Raw genomic sequence first — 16,927 nt, 5'->3', positions numbered from 1 at the left:
AATCGGAGCTGCGTGTTTGCAGGCGGTCAAAGGATTCAGTGTCATGTGGAAAAGTTCGCTGCCTTTTTTTCTGTCAGTTTGTATAGTTTGCAAAGCGACCTGTGCAAATAATTTATACTGACTGACGCTGCAGCACTGCCTTTCCATTTCATTTAGGGGTGCTGCGAAGTTTGACATTTATGGCAGCTTGATAGTGTAACCCTGAGGACTGTGGCGATCACCTTACTTCCATTTGCACCGACATGACTTGTGACATTTGGGGTGTTGAGTGAAATGCCTCATAAACAATTGGGGGGGGAGTTGCCAGTTTAGTTGAAGGGCAGATTGTTTCAAATTTGTTACAATTACTAACTTCTTCCTCACCTATTTTAAGCGTCCATGGATTGAGGATGCCAATTGCTCAGCAGATGGCTAAGCCACCAGAGGGACATCGAGATATACAGATAAAACAGTCGCTGATCTTATGTGTGTGGTCACATGGTTGATCTGACACGAAGCATTAACAGTAGACAAGGCCTTGAATGTAAATGTTGCTACAAAGAAGCTACTAAGCTCTATGATACTTCAGCATTCAACCAACCATGATCACGGTCTCCTCGTGACCATTTTAGATGTAAAGTATCATTTTATCTTTTTACAAGTTCCTAAAACACGGTGTAGAATTTTCATGGCCACCCTGACCTTTGACCTTTAATCATTAAAATCAAGTGTGCTTATCCTTAAGCTTGAGTCCAAGCTAACGTTTTTCACTGTGTTTCTGCTGCACACTGTTAATGGGAATAGGATGGAAGGACAACTCTAAAAAACATAACGAGATGAAAGCAAAGACTTATTTTCTTATTTGGAGAGCGAAGCAGGAAAGCGAATGTAACCTCTTAAGCCCTCCTTCTACCTGAAGAAACATCAGCGACAAGCGTAAGACAAAAATAAACAACCTTGAGCTCTGCGAGTAACATTTAAATTAAATTCTGAAATACAATAAGCCTTCTTATCCTCATCATTGGACCAAAGAGAAATTTAAAAGCAACTTTGTATTTGGAGAGCAAATAAGAGCAACTCAGCAAACACCAACATTATTTCAACTCTTTTAACACCAAACCCACTTGAATCAAACTAGTGTTTGGTGGCCTTTTCACTAAAGGTGACAGCCTTTGACAAATGGTGGCAGCTACAATAATAACAGGTACACCATGGTCCCAGTCCAGGGACATCTGAGATGTAAAGCATTAAAACACGAGGAGATCACGCTTTGTCTGTCGCAGAAAGAAGCCAGAGTGTTACAATAGCTCCCCTGCTCTCACGTTAACCTACAGATAAAATTGATGCAAGGTTAAATTCACAATCATCTAAACATTAGGCAGCAGAAGAGAAATGCTGTCGATCCAAAAATGGACTTTCTTACATCAAAATTTAGTTTCGGCCCTGAGAATTTCTGCCAAAGTAATCTCTGTATCGTCCACAGGCAGACACAGAATGCAAATGAGCATGTGCAGAGTAAGTGTAATCACTCTGGCTTCTTTCTGCTTTGAGGAATTTGGTGTGTTACAATTACCCACACTCTCCCCTACACAAGGTAAAGTAGATCCCAGTCTTGTTTAAGAAATACTTTAAAGTTTTAGAAAATAATCTTACAGTCACAGGATAAACGTGACTTCTCAGTGACTCCATTCAAATGCATACACACAGCTAGAGATAAATGAAGAGCTCTGGAACAATAGCCGTAACACAATACTCTAAAGGAAGAATAACTATTAGAGGAAAAACTTGAGGTATGATAAAAGATGCAGTCCAGCGTCCTAAAAAAGAAAAGATACACTTCAGACATTTTTATTATTCTGTTGGTGAATCTGCTGCATGGCTCTGTATATTCACAGTGCAATAATCTTGTCCCCGTTCCCCATCCATTGCCTTGAAGAAGTGCTGAAGTGTGACAGACATTTTTCTTCACCGTCTGTGGAAGGTGAGACCACTCAGTCGTTCCCACTGTGAGAGAGACCATGAGCCGCGGTCCTTTGGGTGCCGATACCATTCAGTGAATTCAAAAGGAACTTTGTGTAGCCAAGGCACATGTGCAGAGAAGAAGAGGGGCAAAGGCAAAGTGACGAATAGATTGTTAGGGTACACTGGAGAGGAACAGGAAGAGCCGAGGTCTTTCAAAGGAATCCTGACAGTTGTCTGAAGGGAAAGGGTCCACAGCGCCTCAGTCTTTATGTCTGCCAATAGCCTCAAAGCAGATTTTGTTCTGCTTGTACAGTGTGTGTGTGTGTGTGTGTGTGTGTGTGTGTGTGTGTGTGTGTGTGTGTGTGTGTGTGTGTGTGTGTGTGTGTGTGGGATAGCAATCTCTTACCTAAGCAGCATGTGGCAAGAATTGCAGGAGGTGATTCTTTCAAAGGTGTGCATACGAAATTCATGGTGGTTGTTGGTCGCATTCTCTGGCCGAATGTTGGATCTAAAAGAGATACAATGCACGATAAATACTAGATTCACAGACATCTCAATTTACTCCGTATAAACCAGGCACATCGGGCACTAATGTAATGCTAAACTGCAGCTTTTGACACCACTGATCATTCTGTTCTTACTAACAGATTACAGAAATGAGATGGCATCACTGGTTTTCATCATACATTGCACTTACTTAGAATTCATATTAACAACCTCATCTGCACCCCTTCATACGTGGAGTCCCCCAGGGCTCAATCCTAAACCCATTCTGTTTTCTTTATAAATGTTACCCTGGGTCAGGACGAACATGTATAAAGGCTGATAGTGTCCAATTATGTGGGTTTTTTCTATCTTGGTATGTTTTTACTGTATTGGCAGTGTGTTTGGGATCATTGCTATGCTGAAAAACTGAGCCACTGCCAATCAGAGGCTCTCCAGATGTCATTGTATTGTATTGGTGGATCAAAATCTGAAAATACTGAGTTCAAAATTCTATCAATTTTGAAAGACCTCCAGCGCCACTGCCTGAATACAGCCTCAACCCATGACAGAGCGTCCACCAGATTGCTACAGATTGTTCTAGATACTAACTATTGTACCTCACTACTGACCTCCTCCATACATTCAATAGTTTGAACCAAAAGTTTCAAATTAAGATCTTTTGCAAAAGATTTTCAGTCATGTTCTTATCAAATTTGGCATAGCGCAGCCTACTTCAGTTTTTTTCCACATTTCTAAACATTATTTATCTGTTTCTTTAGATACTGTTTGCTACTGAAGTGGAAGACCTCTATCTCTAATTTTTTGTTCTCCACTTGTCTAATTTCCTCAACTTTTTTGAGGGTAGACTGCACACCATGCAGAGATGCAAGTCTTTGGCTAATAGCTCTTTGGGAATTAGCTTGTTGTTACAAAATTACCGTTTTATTCCTGTCAAACTGTGTAATCTTTGGCATTTTTCATAGATTCAACAAAAAAATGGGAACAAGTTACGTGTAGGAGGCTAGTTACAAAGTGCTAAAGATACCATTAAAATTGATTATTTGCTGAGGTGTCTGGAATCACAATTTAAAAAAATAATAATAAAGAAGTGCGACTCCATGGAATTAAAAAAAGAGGGGTAGCTCAAGACTTTTGCACAGTACTGCACAACAAACTTTTGTTTAACTCTAAGCCTACAAGTTATGGATGTACCTGATTAGCAAAAATCAAACTATAATATACAATGACCACTCTTCAGTCAATTAGTGAATGAAAATTAATTCTTGCTTGCTCCCCTATTTGTTACACTTTCCAATCAGCTGCGCTCTTTGATGAAAATGTCAATTTCAAAGAACAAAAAAGTACATTTTTTCCCCCCACTTATAATTGCAGCCAACAAACTCCTCCATGGCTACAGCAACATTTCCCTGACACGCTTCTTTGAAGTGGGAAGGAGAGAATTGCAAGCACACAGCCAAGGTCTACTAGGAGTGAACACGGGAGGTGTACTCGGCCCCTTGGGACATGGTTGCATGGGTGGGAGTACGGAGGAAAGCAAAAAGGAAACAAGAAAAGAAAGACATGTCTCAGCTTTGTCCATATATTTATCTTCCAGAGGTCATCTCTTTGTTTTCGGCATAAGTGTTTACATAAGAATTTAGGTTTTTATGTACAAGTGCTTAATCTCAGACTAAGGTAATGGGCTACAACATGCTCAGTGGAAAACAGGACAAACAGGGCTGAGACCGAATAAAATAGCAGAAAGGGGAATTTCAGTGCTGTCTTCTCTTCTGTACCCGGGTCAACCAAGACATCAGCTTTGAGGTCAACACTGTCACTGGCTAGAAATTGTGTACCAGAAGAAGGAGGTCTGCTTGAAAAATACAGAATTTAAAATAGATGAAATTTGTAACTGTGTCATTGTAAAAACATTTGCACAGCTTCATTTTTTCTTCGATTCGAAGCTTGTAAAGCTATCCAGTGCAACATTGTGCAGCGTAAACCTGACTTGAAATTGAGCCTCGATTTTAAAGACTTATAAACTCACAGTGTGACTTCATTTGAATTTATCTTCAAGGATAGAGCCCTTACTGTGTGCTGTTCAAGCAAAGGTTTATGTTGAATTTTCATTTCCCTGCTTCGGTACATACACGGTGTGACCACCTCTCGTGGCTGCTAAATCTTAGTCAAGCAGTAAATTCTGGGTGGTTTGGACACAAAGGCAGCGAGTAAGAAAACAACTGTTCACAGATCATCTATTAAGCATCGCCGTGGGAGCGCGTCGCTGTTTGGCAACGCCTCTCAAGTCTCATAGCTCGTTAGCTGAGCCCCAAATATTAATCAACCAAAGCTCCAGTTTTCTCAGTTTCACATCACTTCATGTTTTTGATCCTCACTTCCTGATACCTTCTTGAAGATGTTATTTCACAGATTTTGTCCTATTGTTGTCTGTTTTTTTTTTTTTTATGTTTTAATTGAGGCAGAGCCTGCAGGAGAAGCAGACTGTTGTCAACTCACTACAGTGAGAAGTGTAACAACAAACTAATACAACAGCTGCCCTATGCCATCGATCTATAGGAAAATGTAGTAATCCACAGATTGAATGACACTAATGTTTATTTAATGATAATAAAACTGATACTGCTTCTGTATGAAGGGCCAAGAGTGCCAAAATGAAGTAAATTTAAAAAAAAAAAATAAAAAAAAATTAAAATCTGTCAATAATTAATTAGAGATAAATACATATATTATTATTTAAATGTCTTGATGCATGCTCAGTCATCCAGGTAAGTAATTCCCAAAAGGTGATTTACACCTACAGACCAGTGGACACTCTTTCAGTGATAAGGATGTACACATCCTGGACAGGGAGGAACACTGGCTTGAGCACGGAGTCAACGAGGCTATTTATGTGAAAAGGGAAAGACCACCTCTGAATCGAGGAGGGGGCCTAAGGGTACGTCTTTCACCATCTTACAATGCTGTGACTGACATGGTACTCATGGCCATTGATCAGTGGTCTTTGATCAATGGCCATGACGTGTTTGAGGGGAGTTATTATTTCACGTCACTATGAGCATTTAGTAACACATGAAAGGAAATCCTGTTCGTGTATTACTCACCAGAGCATGTCGCATAAAACCATGCGCCATAGTCAGGAGTTAACATGGGCAGGATTTTTTCTTTGTTTGTTTTATTGGCACAACAACAGGACTGAGGTGTCCATAAGTTGTTGGCATCTGTCCTACAGAGGAAAATGTCTGTACTTTTGTCATCTCTGCTACTATTAATTACTATATTAATTAATTAATTAATTACATATTTAATTATATTTAATTATGTATTTAGTTAATTCATTTTGGCACTCGTGGCCCTCCACTCTTCTGAGGGGGTGTTGGTCTTTTACACTTTAAAGCCACTTTCAGCTGCTCACTTATTCACAAGGGGTCACCACAGCAGGTAGCGCCGCATGTCTGATTTGGCAGATAAATACTCACATAAAGTCAGCACCACTAACACTGATCAAATACTTCGTATATTTATGTAATATATTTACACATGTTTACTCAGCTGGAGGAAAACCAGTTAGTGTGTGAAAACATCTGTATAATCTCCTCTGTGGCTCTGTAGATGTCATATTCATTTCATCAGTGTTGGTGCCCAAAACTTCACTAAATATAACACTGTCCTGCACTGTAATACTTCCCTGTCTAAGCCTCTGCCCTCAGTGTTTTTCTTTCTCCGTTTTGAAAGAGGGATTCTGGTGCACCTCTTGGTCTCGACAAATAAAATTACAATAATCCTGATTAACAGAATCACAGCTTTATTTCATGTTTGAGCCCCGTGCTGTTACACTGTGCATTATCGCATCATTGTGCAGGACTATCACTCATGCTTGGTCAGGACCTGCAGGTTTCACATTGTAAGGCACTGGGTAGGCCCTTTTAGCATCGTTTGTCAGCGTGCAGTGACTCCAACAGAGTTCAACTGGAGTCCCAAATGCAACAAAAAAGGAAAAGTCAGATAAAACAGTAAAGGTCAAGTGATACCAAGAAGATTTCTGCAGGATTTTTCTATTTTATTCTTTCACACAATGAAAATCGGCCCTAAAAAGGCACATCACTGTGCAGGGGTTCTGCTTGTGTTTAAGTATGCTGAGACGGGGTTCTTGGCCAAGAGTCAGTGTGTGAAGTTGTCACTGTAGATTGTCATCATACTTATGTGACAGACACGTCATAATATATAACAATAACTACCTGTCTTCACCAGCTCCTCTCCTATATGCAGTCTCCCATCTACCTAACAGCAGTGGCACCGCCTAATTTTGCTGTTCTGACGATCAAAACAATCACAACAACCTCAGTGATTTAAAAAAATGTTTTTATAACAGATTGGAATAATAATTGGAATAATTACAGATTTCAACTTTTACTCCATCTCAGCAGAGGTGGGAAGTGACAAAGTACAAATACTTCATTATTGTACTTCAGGAGAATGATCAGGTGTCTGTACTTTTACTTTCACTCCCTACATTTTGAAGCAAATAACTGTACTTCTACTCCTTACATTTTCAAAACGGGCTCGTTACTTTTGCTTTGACATTGAGGGGAGTCATTATTAAATGGATTTGAGCCTAAACAGTAACACATGACAGGCAATCCTGTTTGTGTATGAATCACCAGATTTACTCATTTTCCTGTTTACAGATAAAGACATGCAAGTACACAACAGAAAATAGAGCTATTTTTGACTTTCTTTCCTTTTCTCTGTTCATTTTCTACTTAACTGATTCAAGCCGAGTACATTTATTAGAATTGAAATGTATCTACTAATATTATTTATTATTACATCAATATACCACAAGGTTCAGTTAGCTTTGCACAAACACATCAGGTATAAATGTCCTCGAAAGAGCTACTTTTTACTTTCTTACTTTGATTGCAGAGAAAATACTCAAAGTTTTCACTTTTACTTGAGTAAAGAAGTTGAATCAGTACTTCAAATTTTAGTGGAGTATTTTCCAATAGTAGCATCTGTACTTCTACTTAAGTACAGAGCTATCTGTACTTTCGGCACCTCTGCATCTGATATTCTTGTGTCGGCCCCGAATCACATCTTCTACTAACAATCTTGGTATTATTGTTTAACAGCATTTGAATTTTAAACATAACATCTCTGAATCCATCCAGTCCTGTATCTTACATCTGAGAAGCTGCAAAAAATCTGAATCAGCCAATTGGAGATTTTATTACACCCACTTTAAAGTCTGAATCACGAAATACTGTAAATGTCATAAAATTCTTTGTTTTTTAAATGTCAACTGTTTATTTAACCTTCTGACAAACTAAAAAAATTAAATTAAATTAAATATTAATTTGCACATGTGGGTTTTAATTGTAAGTTTTAATAATTTTTGCTATATCTGACACTTTGTGCAATTTATTATTTTAAATGTATTGTTCATTTTTTACACTAATGATGCAGAGGTCTACATACAGATTACTGTAACTCGTGTTTCACGTGGGCTTCACAGTCCTCCCTAACCATCTTCACTTAGACTGAAGTATGCAGCAGCTAGTGTCCTTGTGTGGCTGCATTTCAATGATTATAATGAAATATGAAAGTAACTGTGTGTACTGTGTGATGGGATAAGACTCCATATGAAAATAAAGTCTGCTTCTTCATGTAATAATGTAATACTGCCCTTCCTAGTATATTATCTAATTGTGAGTCAGAGAATACAGCTGGTTGCGTCTTCTTTCTTGGCTCTACAAGTGAAGCACTAGTTTGACTTTCTTGGAACCAGTTTGTCACTTTGGGTAAATATGAAATGCATTTCAGGGTGAAGGGTGGTTGATGCGGTTGACACCTGATGTTTTAATGAAACGCATCCAAGTTAAGCTTTCTGAGTATAAAGTTTCGTGTTAGCGCACACTATCGTCTGTTCATCTTTGTGTCACGGTGTCAAGTTCCTCATAAATGGAGATGGAGACAAAGTTCCTCATAAATCAAGTGGCCTAACTTGAATAACAGGACTAAAAGCGCTCGGCATTTTGATGTCCTGACATTGTTGTGACGCAGCTGCTCACTCACATGGCCATGCTGAACTGTTCCAACCACTTCTTTTTCAGGTCTTTGGTCTTGAAAAAGAACTCAAAGCCGCTCTGGCCCTGGTTATGAGTGAGGTAGAATCCGTAGGACCACTGCAACAGAGAAAAAGAAAAACACTTGACTCACAAGGTGCAACAATGCCAAATAAAAAAACGGAGGGTTTCGGAGAAAGACGAACAGAGCGGGAGAGAGCCGAATGAGACAGGATGCAGGGAGACAGATGGAGACAAAGAGATGCAAAATGAAAGAGGGATGCCTCAGGGAGAGCAAGCACAAAGGCTGAAGGGTTGGAGGGCAGAAGAAATGACAGAAAGAGACAAAACATCGAGGCAGAGCGTGAAGGAGAAAATGAGTGCGAGGTGGCTGTGCCATATAACTGCTAGGCATCAGACTGCATGCACAGACCCAAGTAGTGAACAGGCCTGTAATCTGTTACCATTATCCACTTCAAAGGCTAAATATTAGTCCATTAGCCTCTGTGTCAACACAGGCATCTGGGGTTTTTTTAGACAACATTACAAGACAGATGCTCGAGAGATGCACTTTTTATGACTCGCAGTTGTGGTTTTGAACTTGTAGCACTCAGCTCTGAAAGCTAAAAACAAGCCAAACTCACAGCGCTGTCAACGAAGCACAGCGGCTCATCTTCTCTATTGAATGAAAAGAGAAAAGGAAAGCAGCGCTCTACAGAAGCATTCCCAGTGGACACCAACACTTGCACTCAGCAAAGATATCATCTAGCTACCAATTTGTAAAGAGAAGCAGGAGGTGCTTGTCTGTCTTTCTGTCAGTTCCTATGCTTTTGCTTGGCATTCAAAAGGATTACACACCAAGGCTTATAATGTCAAATATTTCTTTGTGGATCTTGCCAAAATATCAATTATTTTGACCCATGCTTATATCTTTGTCATGTGAATCAATGTCGAGAGTGAACTGTGGTATTTCAGAAAGATTATAAAATGCTAGAGACTAACTGGTGGTGGAGTTCAGACCCATGAGTACTCAAAAGTCATTGCTACATTAATACATGAGTAGATCTACTCGATACTCATGAAACATATTCAAAATTCACTCTTTATTTTTTCCCCCGTACTCCCGGAAACACTCCATTAAAGACAGAAACACCTATGATAATTAGCAAAGTGCCAGCTACAACACACTGACTTATAATTAAACATGTAATAGGCAATTTTTTTGCGAAAAGCAATATACTGTATTATTTGACAGTGTTTTGGGCATTTTTATGTGACAAAAAGATGTAACACTGTGATATTAATGATATAGCCACTCACATGTTTATACAACGAGACAAGCCCAAACATGTCTGAGAGTGAGAGCTGCATCCCAGCCTCACAACAATTTAGCATCTAGAAAGGGAGCAACTACAAAAACCTTCTGTATTATCAAAAATTGCAGTATTGCAAATTTCATTAAAAAACATCTTGATACAATATTGAGGGAATATTGTCCAACAGTAATGTTGACAGTAAAGCAGTAATCTTTCCTTACAACTAGCTGTTTACACACTCAGAAGATGCTAAGCGTCATTAGCAGTAGCATTAGCATTTACCTTTTTGAGATATAATCCAGCCTAATTTGAACTCTGTACTAGTCTGGTATTAATGTAGCACTTTTTGATTTTAGCTGAGCACTCAAGAAATTGTGGCTACAAATCCAATCACAGAGCCTTTTTATGTGCTCTGTCTAAGATTCACACGTGTTGGATCTACTGGAAGCGATGCAGTTAGTCGTAGCCAGGGATCAAATAACCGACCCTTTAGTTCCGTGCTGCCTCCTGAACCCCAGCTCCCCCTCCTGATCATCTTTTGTCCTTCCCACCCCCAACAGGTCACTCCCTGATCCTGGTTTAGCTTGAGGTTTCTTCCTGTTAAAAGGGAGTTTTTCCTTTCCACTGTCGCCCAGCACTTGCTCACAGGGGGTGGTCAAGTTGTTGGGGTTTTCTCTGTATTATCGATGGTCTTTACCTTACAATATAAAGCACCTTGAGGCGACAGTTGTTGTGAATGTTTGTGACGCCCTGCATGTAATTATTTGAGCTTTGATTATTTGCTACAAAACCGTAGGCTATAGCATTGAGAAGTTGGCTTTCACACAATGACGGTAATTTGGCAAAAGTTTTCTTATTGTTGTTTGCATTTGGCTTATGAGTTAAAGGAGTTTAAGACTCTTTTACCTCCAGATGACTTGCACATAAATGCCGCTGGTTTGATGGAGGTTCTTATTGCCACTTCCCTCAGACACCACTGTCACCTCCATCATCTCAAACATAAATATGTAATCAAACAAACTGCTTTATATCCATCAAGTCAGAGGTGAATGACGCAGAGTTGGCTGTAAGTTTCATAAAATATAACCATATAAACCCATATGGGTCTAAGCTTCCTAATGTCTGCTATTTACAGCATCATTATTACCCAAATCACTGTTTCTTGGAACGCCTTAGATATCATTCCTCATTATGATTGGCAATATTTCCCCCACTTGGCATTTAGTATTCACCGTGTGTTTGTGTGTAGTCAGGCCCAAAGCGAGGTTTAATGATAACACCATCTGGGAGGAGGCAGACTGTTGTAGTCCGACACTGTGTCAGTGTGATCCTTGCAAATGAACAAGACAATGTAAAACATGTGCTGGAATAAGCGTGCACCAAATTATTTAAGAAAGATTCTTTGCAGCTGATTATTTCATTGTTTATGTCGCGAGCTGGAAAGATTTTTTGCACAGAACCTATTTAAGCAGCACATTCAGGGACTCGCGGCACAGACGGCAGCACCGGGGCGGAGAGGTTGCTGTTACAGGTGGTTAGAAAATAGCTGTGAAGAAGCAAGTTGAGTCAATTTCGTGAACTCGCATTTAACTGATAAATTGTTATGGCGCCTCATTATGCAGAACTAGCGCTGTTAATTGGTTTGTCAGGAGTCCAACGCGGTTTCGGAGCTTTGCTGACTCAGTCGTAAAGAGGCGATAATGGGCTCAACAGTGCAAGACTTGCCTCCATTATAGCTGACTGGTTGTTATATCAGATTGTTGTTTTGTTCTGTTTTGTTTTACAGCACAATAATAAGCAAGTTTTGTTATTATTTTATTACTTTTTCACATCGTCTATTACAGCAGCAGAAAAGCCACAATGTAGAATGAAGTCGAGCTAGGACAGACTCGATGGCACGGAGCCCTGGGTGAAATTAAATGTCATCTAAAGCTCTTTTTAGCTGTTATAAAATCACTGTAACTCACAGCTTAAAGTGGGTTATTGCTTTCTGAAAGATGATAACACGCCATAAAATTAAAAGCTAAATGTTCAGGGCATATTTTCTTATTCAGTTAATGAAGCGGATCAGTGCGGCTTCAACGGGACTTAGTCACAATCATACTTCTCTGTCAGCTGTGATGTGTCAGGTCAAAGAAGTTGACTGACATTTTATTCCACAAGTCAGTCTCCAGCCTAATCAACCAGTTTTTAAAGCGCTTAACACGCTTGTTTTTGTGCAGCTGTGAGGAATAAACCCTGTGCGGCTGGTAGAGACATAAAATGCCAGCGTTGGTTCATTTTTGACAGCTTGATTGAATTGTGGCTAATGTTTCCGCGTGTCTGTGGTACAACATCACCACTGTGGCCTTGCCAAAAGTGGAATAGAGTTACTTCTTTTGGAACCAAAGAAAGATAAAACAAAAAGAAAAAAAGGACTGAGAAATGCCAATATCTTTCCTGAAAGTAGAAAAGCATGTTCCTTGGCAGGTACATGCTAGCTGAATTCACCTGAGAGACTTATTCATGAGCAGTGTGGGGGGGTCCTCGCCTGGCCATGTTCTACAACATTATAAAATTCCTCATGTCTTTACATAATAAAATCTGAACACATCTTCTCAATATTGATGCACCATTGTGTTTACTGTATTACTCCTGAGTGATTGGTATATGTGATGTGATGCACAGTTCTTCTATGTATTTGTTCACTTTCCCAGTTCCCTGACCTGATATTGAACTGCTTCTCAAATACCATTAAAGACTGCTGGAGGTCATTCAACAGCCAGCTCTTTCTTACACTGAACGCCTGTCAAACATAAGTACACCTAACATCTAATAGTATTAATTAACATTATGTAGTATAGAGTCATGCGTACAAAGATTCTCAGTTACCTGTGTTTTATTGAGACATGACAAATCCGAATGTCTGCAACAAAACAGCCCGGTGTTATTTTGGCTCTGCAAAAACCTCATTTAAAATCACGTTTACCTCTTGTCCCTATTTATAACCACATACTTTTATTATTATTGTTCAAAGATTTTAGAAAAGTATGGCTGATGCCCAAGAAGGGCCTGGGTTTGAATCCACTGGCTGGAGCCTTTCTGTGTGAAGTTTGCACGTTCGCTCTGTGCCTTCATCCAACACTATTCATTCAATTTAGTTCAGCAGTTGCCTCAAGACACTTTATTTTGTAAGGTAAAGAACCTACAATAATCAGATGACCCCCTGTGAGCAGGTACTTGGTGACAGTGGGAAGGAAAAACACCCTTTTAACAGGAAACAGTGCAAGGTTGTGCATGTGAGCATGCAGCTGCCTTGCTCTCTGCGTTAGCCCTGTGACAGAGTGGTGACCTGTCCAGTGTGCACCCTGCCTCTTGCCCTGTGACAGCTAGACTAGGATCCCACATCAGCTCTTTATGGGCCCTTCAGCTTTCCACTCTGTGAAAGCTTTTCTTATTCAGGTTTCTTGAAATCATTAGAGCCACACTGCTTTACGAGCTGTAATTTCTGCACTTTGTGACTGTGTTGCGCCTGCAGCAGATGCCCATATAGATCCAGGTTCAGCTCATTGCTAGTGATTTACCAATTCAATATTTGGATCAGATACTGGTTCAGTCCAGACTCACAAAGCTTGATACAGTCTCTGACACAAGGGGGCCGATCTATTCGTCAGTTCTGTATTCTGTGTTTGCTAAGCAGCAATGCACCATGTGTTAGTGGGAGAGCTCACATAGCGAGGTAACATTAAGGGGTTTGTGGTTTGGAGGCATTTTCACACCTACGATACCAATGGTTCTCCTTCATATGTTTGCGGTAGTTTTTCATTTAAGCGCACGCTGTGGTCAAGCAAGTTGACAAGATTTGAAAGCTCTAATGATTTCCCTATTGGCCTCTCTCTCTCTTGTTTTGTTTGGTGTAACACATGGGAAGCTTTTATTACACCTGCAGTAACATAACGTTTGTCATCAACTCGATTAATATCGATTCACTACACCTGTCTGCTGTCAGCTACACGTGACATGCCAGTGTGTGTGTGAACACACTCACACCAACAGCAAAGCTAAAGTAAGAAGCTAAAGCTAAAGCACGATTGTTTACTATTTAATAATGATACAAATTCAGTAAATGCATCTTAGACATATTTATTGGCTGTTCGTGTCTGTGTGTGCACAGACCTTTCGGTTCTCTTTGTCCGACGTGGGATTGTTGGTGACTTTGAAGAGGTGCAAGTCGATCACTTCTTTCATCTCGTAGTTGTCTCCTCGCCGCTTACAAACAATGACCGCAGCGTCAAACAGGAAGATGTGCCTGCAATCCAAAAATGTTCCAGTAAATTCAAGCACATCTCACTTAATAGTTCATGTTATTCACACCGAGGAGTTGTGTCAAATTCAGTATTTAAGGCAAAAAGTGATTTTTATGATTCTAACAAGCTTGAAGGTCAATATTTGGTATGACCACCTTTATTCTTCAACACAGACTGAACTCTCTTTGATGATCTTCTACCTAATCACATGAGCCAAGGTGTGAAAACAGGTGAATTAGAACTGAAGAAGCTTCTCGGATGAGAGGTGAAACGTCTTCAAGCAACTTAAAGAAGTCCAGACGCTTTTCTTTCCAAGCTCCTTAGACTACGATGACCTGGATGACTGAGAACCTTCACAGACATATGTGTATTCTGGCATATCTCAGCCTCTTCTCCCTGTTTCTCCTCCTTAAGAATGGCTTCTTGACAGCCACCCTTTCACTGAGACCATTTCTGATGAGACAAAGGACCGGATATATCCTTCAGGTCTGGTGTCAGGCCTTTACTTTCTAGATTTTTGCAAGATTTTCAGATACGGTTCATGTGCTGTAGGTAGTAGTTTGTGCAGGTACCACTCTATTTTTAAAGACATGCTGCACATCATGCTGAGGTATGCCACCTTTTTAGCTAACAACTCTTTGGGAGTCAGTTTGTTGCCACTGAAATACTATTTCATGTCTGTCAGACCGACTCAACTGATTCACAGTATCAACTAAAGAAATCAGAAAAAAATCCATGTTTTTAAAACTGGTTCTTTGCTAGGGTGTCTACTTTGTGTTGACACAACGCTGGTTCATCTCTTGGGTGAAGTGCCCTTTTTATGCTTGAATTGTTCGCAGGTCAGTGTTAAGTGGTTTAACAAATAAAGCAAAAAAACATTCCTGTGAAAATGTTCAGGTACAAGGACTGGACTGAGTGACAAGGCCTGGAGAACTATTACTCAAGACAAAAGAAAGTCTGGCTCCTTGGAAGCAAAATATAAAGAAATGAGGGGTGACACGAGACTTTTGTAAAGTAGTGCATTTGGAAGCAGCCGGCTTCTGCAGTTCCTGTAATGGCTTTGCAGAGACTCTCAGGCTGGCTGTTATTTTAACAGGCAAATTTAAGTTTCAAGGCGTAGCTAACAATACAAAATCTCTCTAATGGAAAAAGACGCCCAGCCCAGTTTCATCTATATGACTGGTTCAATGTTATTGTTAAGCTCCTAAAGAACAACAGCATAAGCTAAATGCTCATAGCATGTGCTTTGTATTAACTGAGTAATAATACGTCACTGGCTTCAGTTTGCACAAATCTCACAGGTTTAGTCTGAAACAACAAGCGTAACACCTGATTCCATTTCGACTGCAGTCATCCAGCCATTCGCGGCATCTCACCTGTCCTGCTTGGCTCGTTTGTCCACCGAGGCCACCCGTACTTCCCCGTCAACTTTGGGTCTCCCGTAGTTACTCAGACGCTGATTCTGCAGGCGAGAAAAATGAAGGTTATCTGGAGGAAAGACATTCTGAAAAGCTGTCAGTCATTATCTCAAAGAAAGCTGTACCCTACCAGATTTTCAATGGATTTCTGGTACTGATCTATTTCTCGCAATGTCTCGTTGTCCCTCTTGACTTCGTTAACATACTGCGCCAAATCCTACACACACACACACACACACACACACACGCACACACACACATGCACACACACACATGCACACACAAAGGAAAACAAAGAAGCATCTTTTAACTTACTTACATACGGTACAGAGTATCCAGCTGTGCCGAGGAGTTTGTTTCTTTTATGTGCAGTTTTATGTCTCTCTGTTCCAAAAAGATCTTGTGCAATGAAATAAACTTGACTTTAATTAAGCGTTCAGCTTTACTGAACAGATTTTCAGGGCTACAAAATCAGGACTAAACACTGCATTCACTGAAGGCTTCTTTATTTATCTGCAGTTACAAAAAGTCGAGCAAGTGAAATGAAGTGGAACTTTTTATGGTAACTTTATTAGATATTATATGGTGACCCCTGAGGTACAAAACACACAAAACAAAGCTGTGTTTATTGTTTACAATGGAACCAGAGTCCCCAAAACACATGAACAAACTAGGCAATTATATTCTGAAATGTTTTTCTTCATGTTTCTAACGACCACCTTCAGCTCTCAAAACACAATTATCATGTCAGGTACCCTAAACAAACATGAACGCACTGTGTTTCTTACCAGAAGGAATTTTGAGTACAATGTGAAGTAAAATCAAAATAACATTTTCTGATATGAGCTGTTTTTTTGTACATTTTATTAGCTCTTGATGGGTTGTTCTGTGAAACTAGTGTTGGGGGTATGTATTTCTTCATCTGCATTCAGTACTGTGCTTGAGTCTTGAGCCAATCTGCTTCCGATTGTCATTTACTTTGAAAGTGGAAACAGCAGATGAACTGAAGGACCAGATATCTGGTCCTTCAGTTCATCCACCTACTGTTCAGGCTTATACTGAAGCCTCATCGTTTCTCATCAAAAGAGCCCATGTAGCTTTGTCTGCACTTACCTTTTTAAAACTCTTATTTCTCTTTCATTTTCAGGATTAGTTTTTGTACGTTTTGGGTGAATGGCCCTGTTCTGGACCTTCAGTGCACCCAAGGATAAGAGCATATGAAAAGAACACGTACCTTCATTGCATCTAAGGCGGTCCGTAAATTCGTCTTCTCAGTGCCATCGTGGGTGTGTTTCACAAGCTCCTGTTGGACAAAAAAAACAAACCACAAACACAAAGTAGATAAAATGTGAAAAGGAGGGAAAGGCTGTGAATCATAAAACAAGGGTTACAGAGAT

The 16,927-nt window shown here is 39.9% G+C and overlaps 1 protein-coding gene across 2 annotated transcripts in view; it reads right to left on the bottom strand.

The window, feature by feature from the left end:
- Positions 1-16,927, bottom strand: part of vav3a (vav 3 guanine nucleotide exchange factor a) — an 88,513-nt gene that overhangs the window by 21,241 nt on the left and 50,345 nt on the right. For both annotated transcript variants that reach the window (XM_026179207.2, XM_026179209.2), the window contains exons 11-16: positions 16,765-16,833; positions 15,661-15,747; positions 15,489-15,574; positions 13,982-14,114; positions 8,521-8,630; positions 2,348-2,449 (exon numbers count right to left, since the gene is read on the bottom strand). In XM_026179207.2, coding sequence (XP_026034992.2) covers positions 2,348-2,449; positions 8,521-8,630; positions 13,982-14,114; positions 15,489-15,574; positions 15,661-15,747; positions 16,765-16,833 — 587 coding nt within the window. The remainder of the gene's footprint in view (positions 1-2,347; positions 2,450-8,520; positions 8,631-13,981; positions 14,115-15,488; positions 15,575-15,660; positions 15,748-16,764; positions 16,834-16,927) is intronic.

The sequence above is a fragment of the Astatotilapia calliptera genome, chromosome 9, assembly GCF_964374335.1.
Source record: "Astatotilapia calliptera chromosome 9, fAstCal68.1, whole genome shotgun sequence".
Classification (NCBI taxonomy): domain Eukaryota; kingdom Metazoa; phylum Chordata; class Actinopteri; order Cichliformes; family Cichlidae; genus Astatotilapia; species Astatotilapia calliptera.
This window is presented reverse-complemented; position numbering and strand designations above follow the sequence as displayed.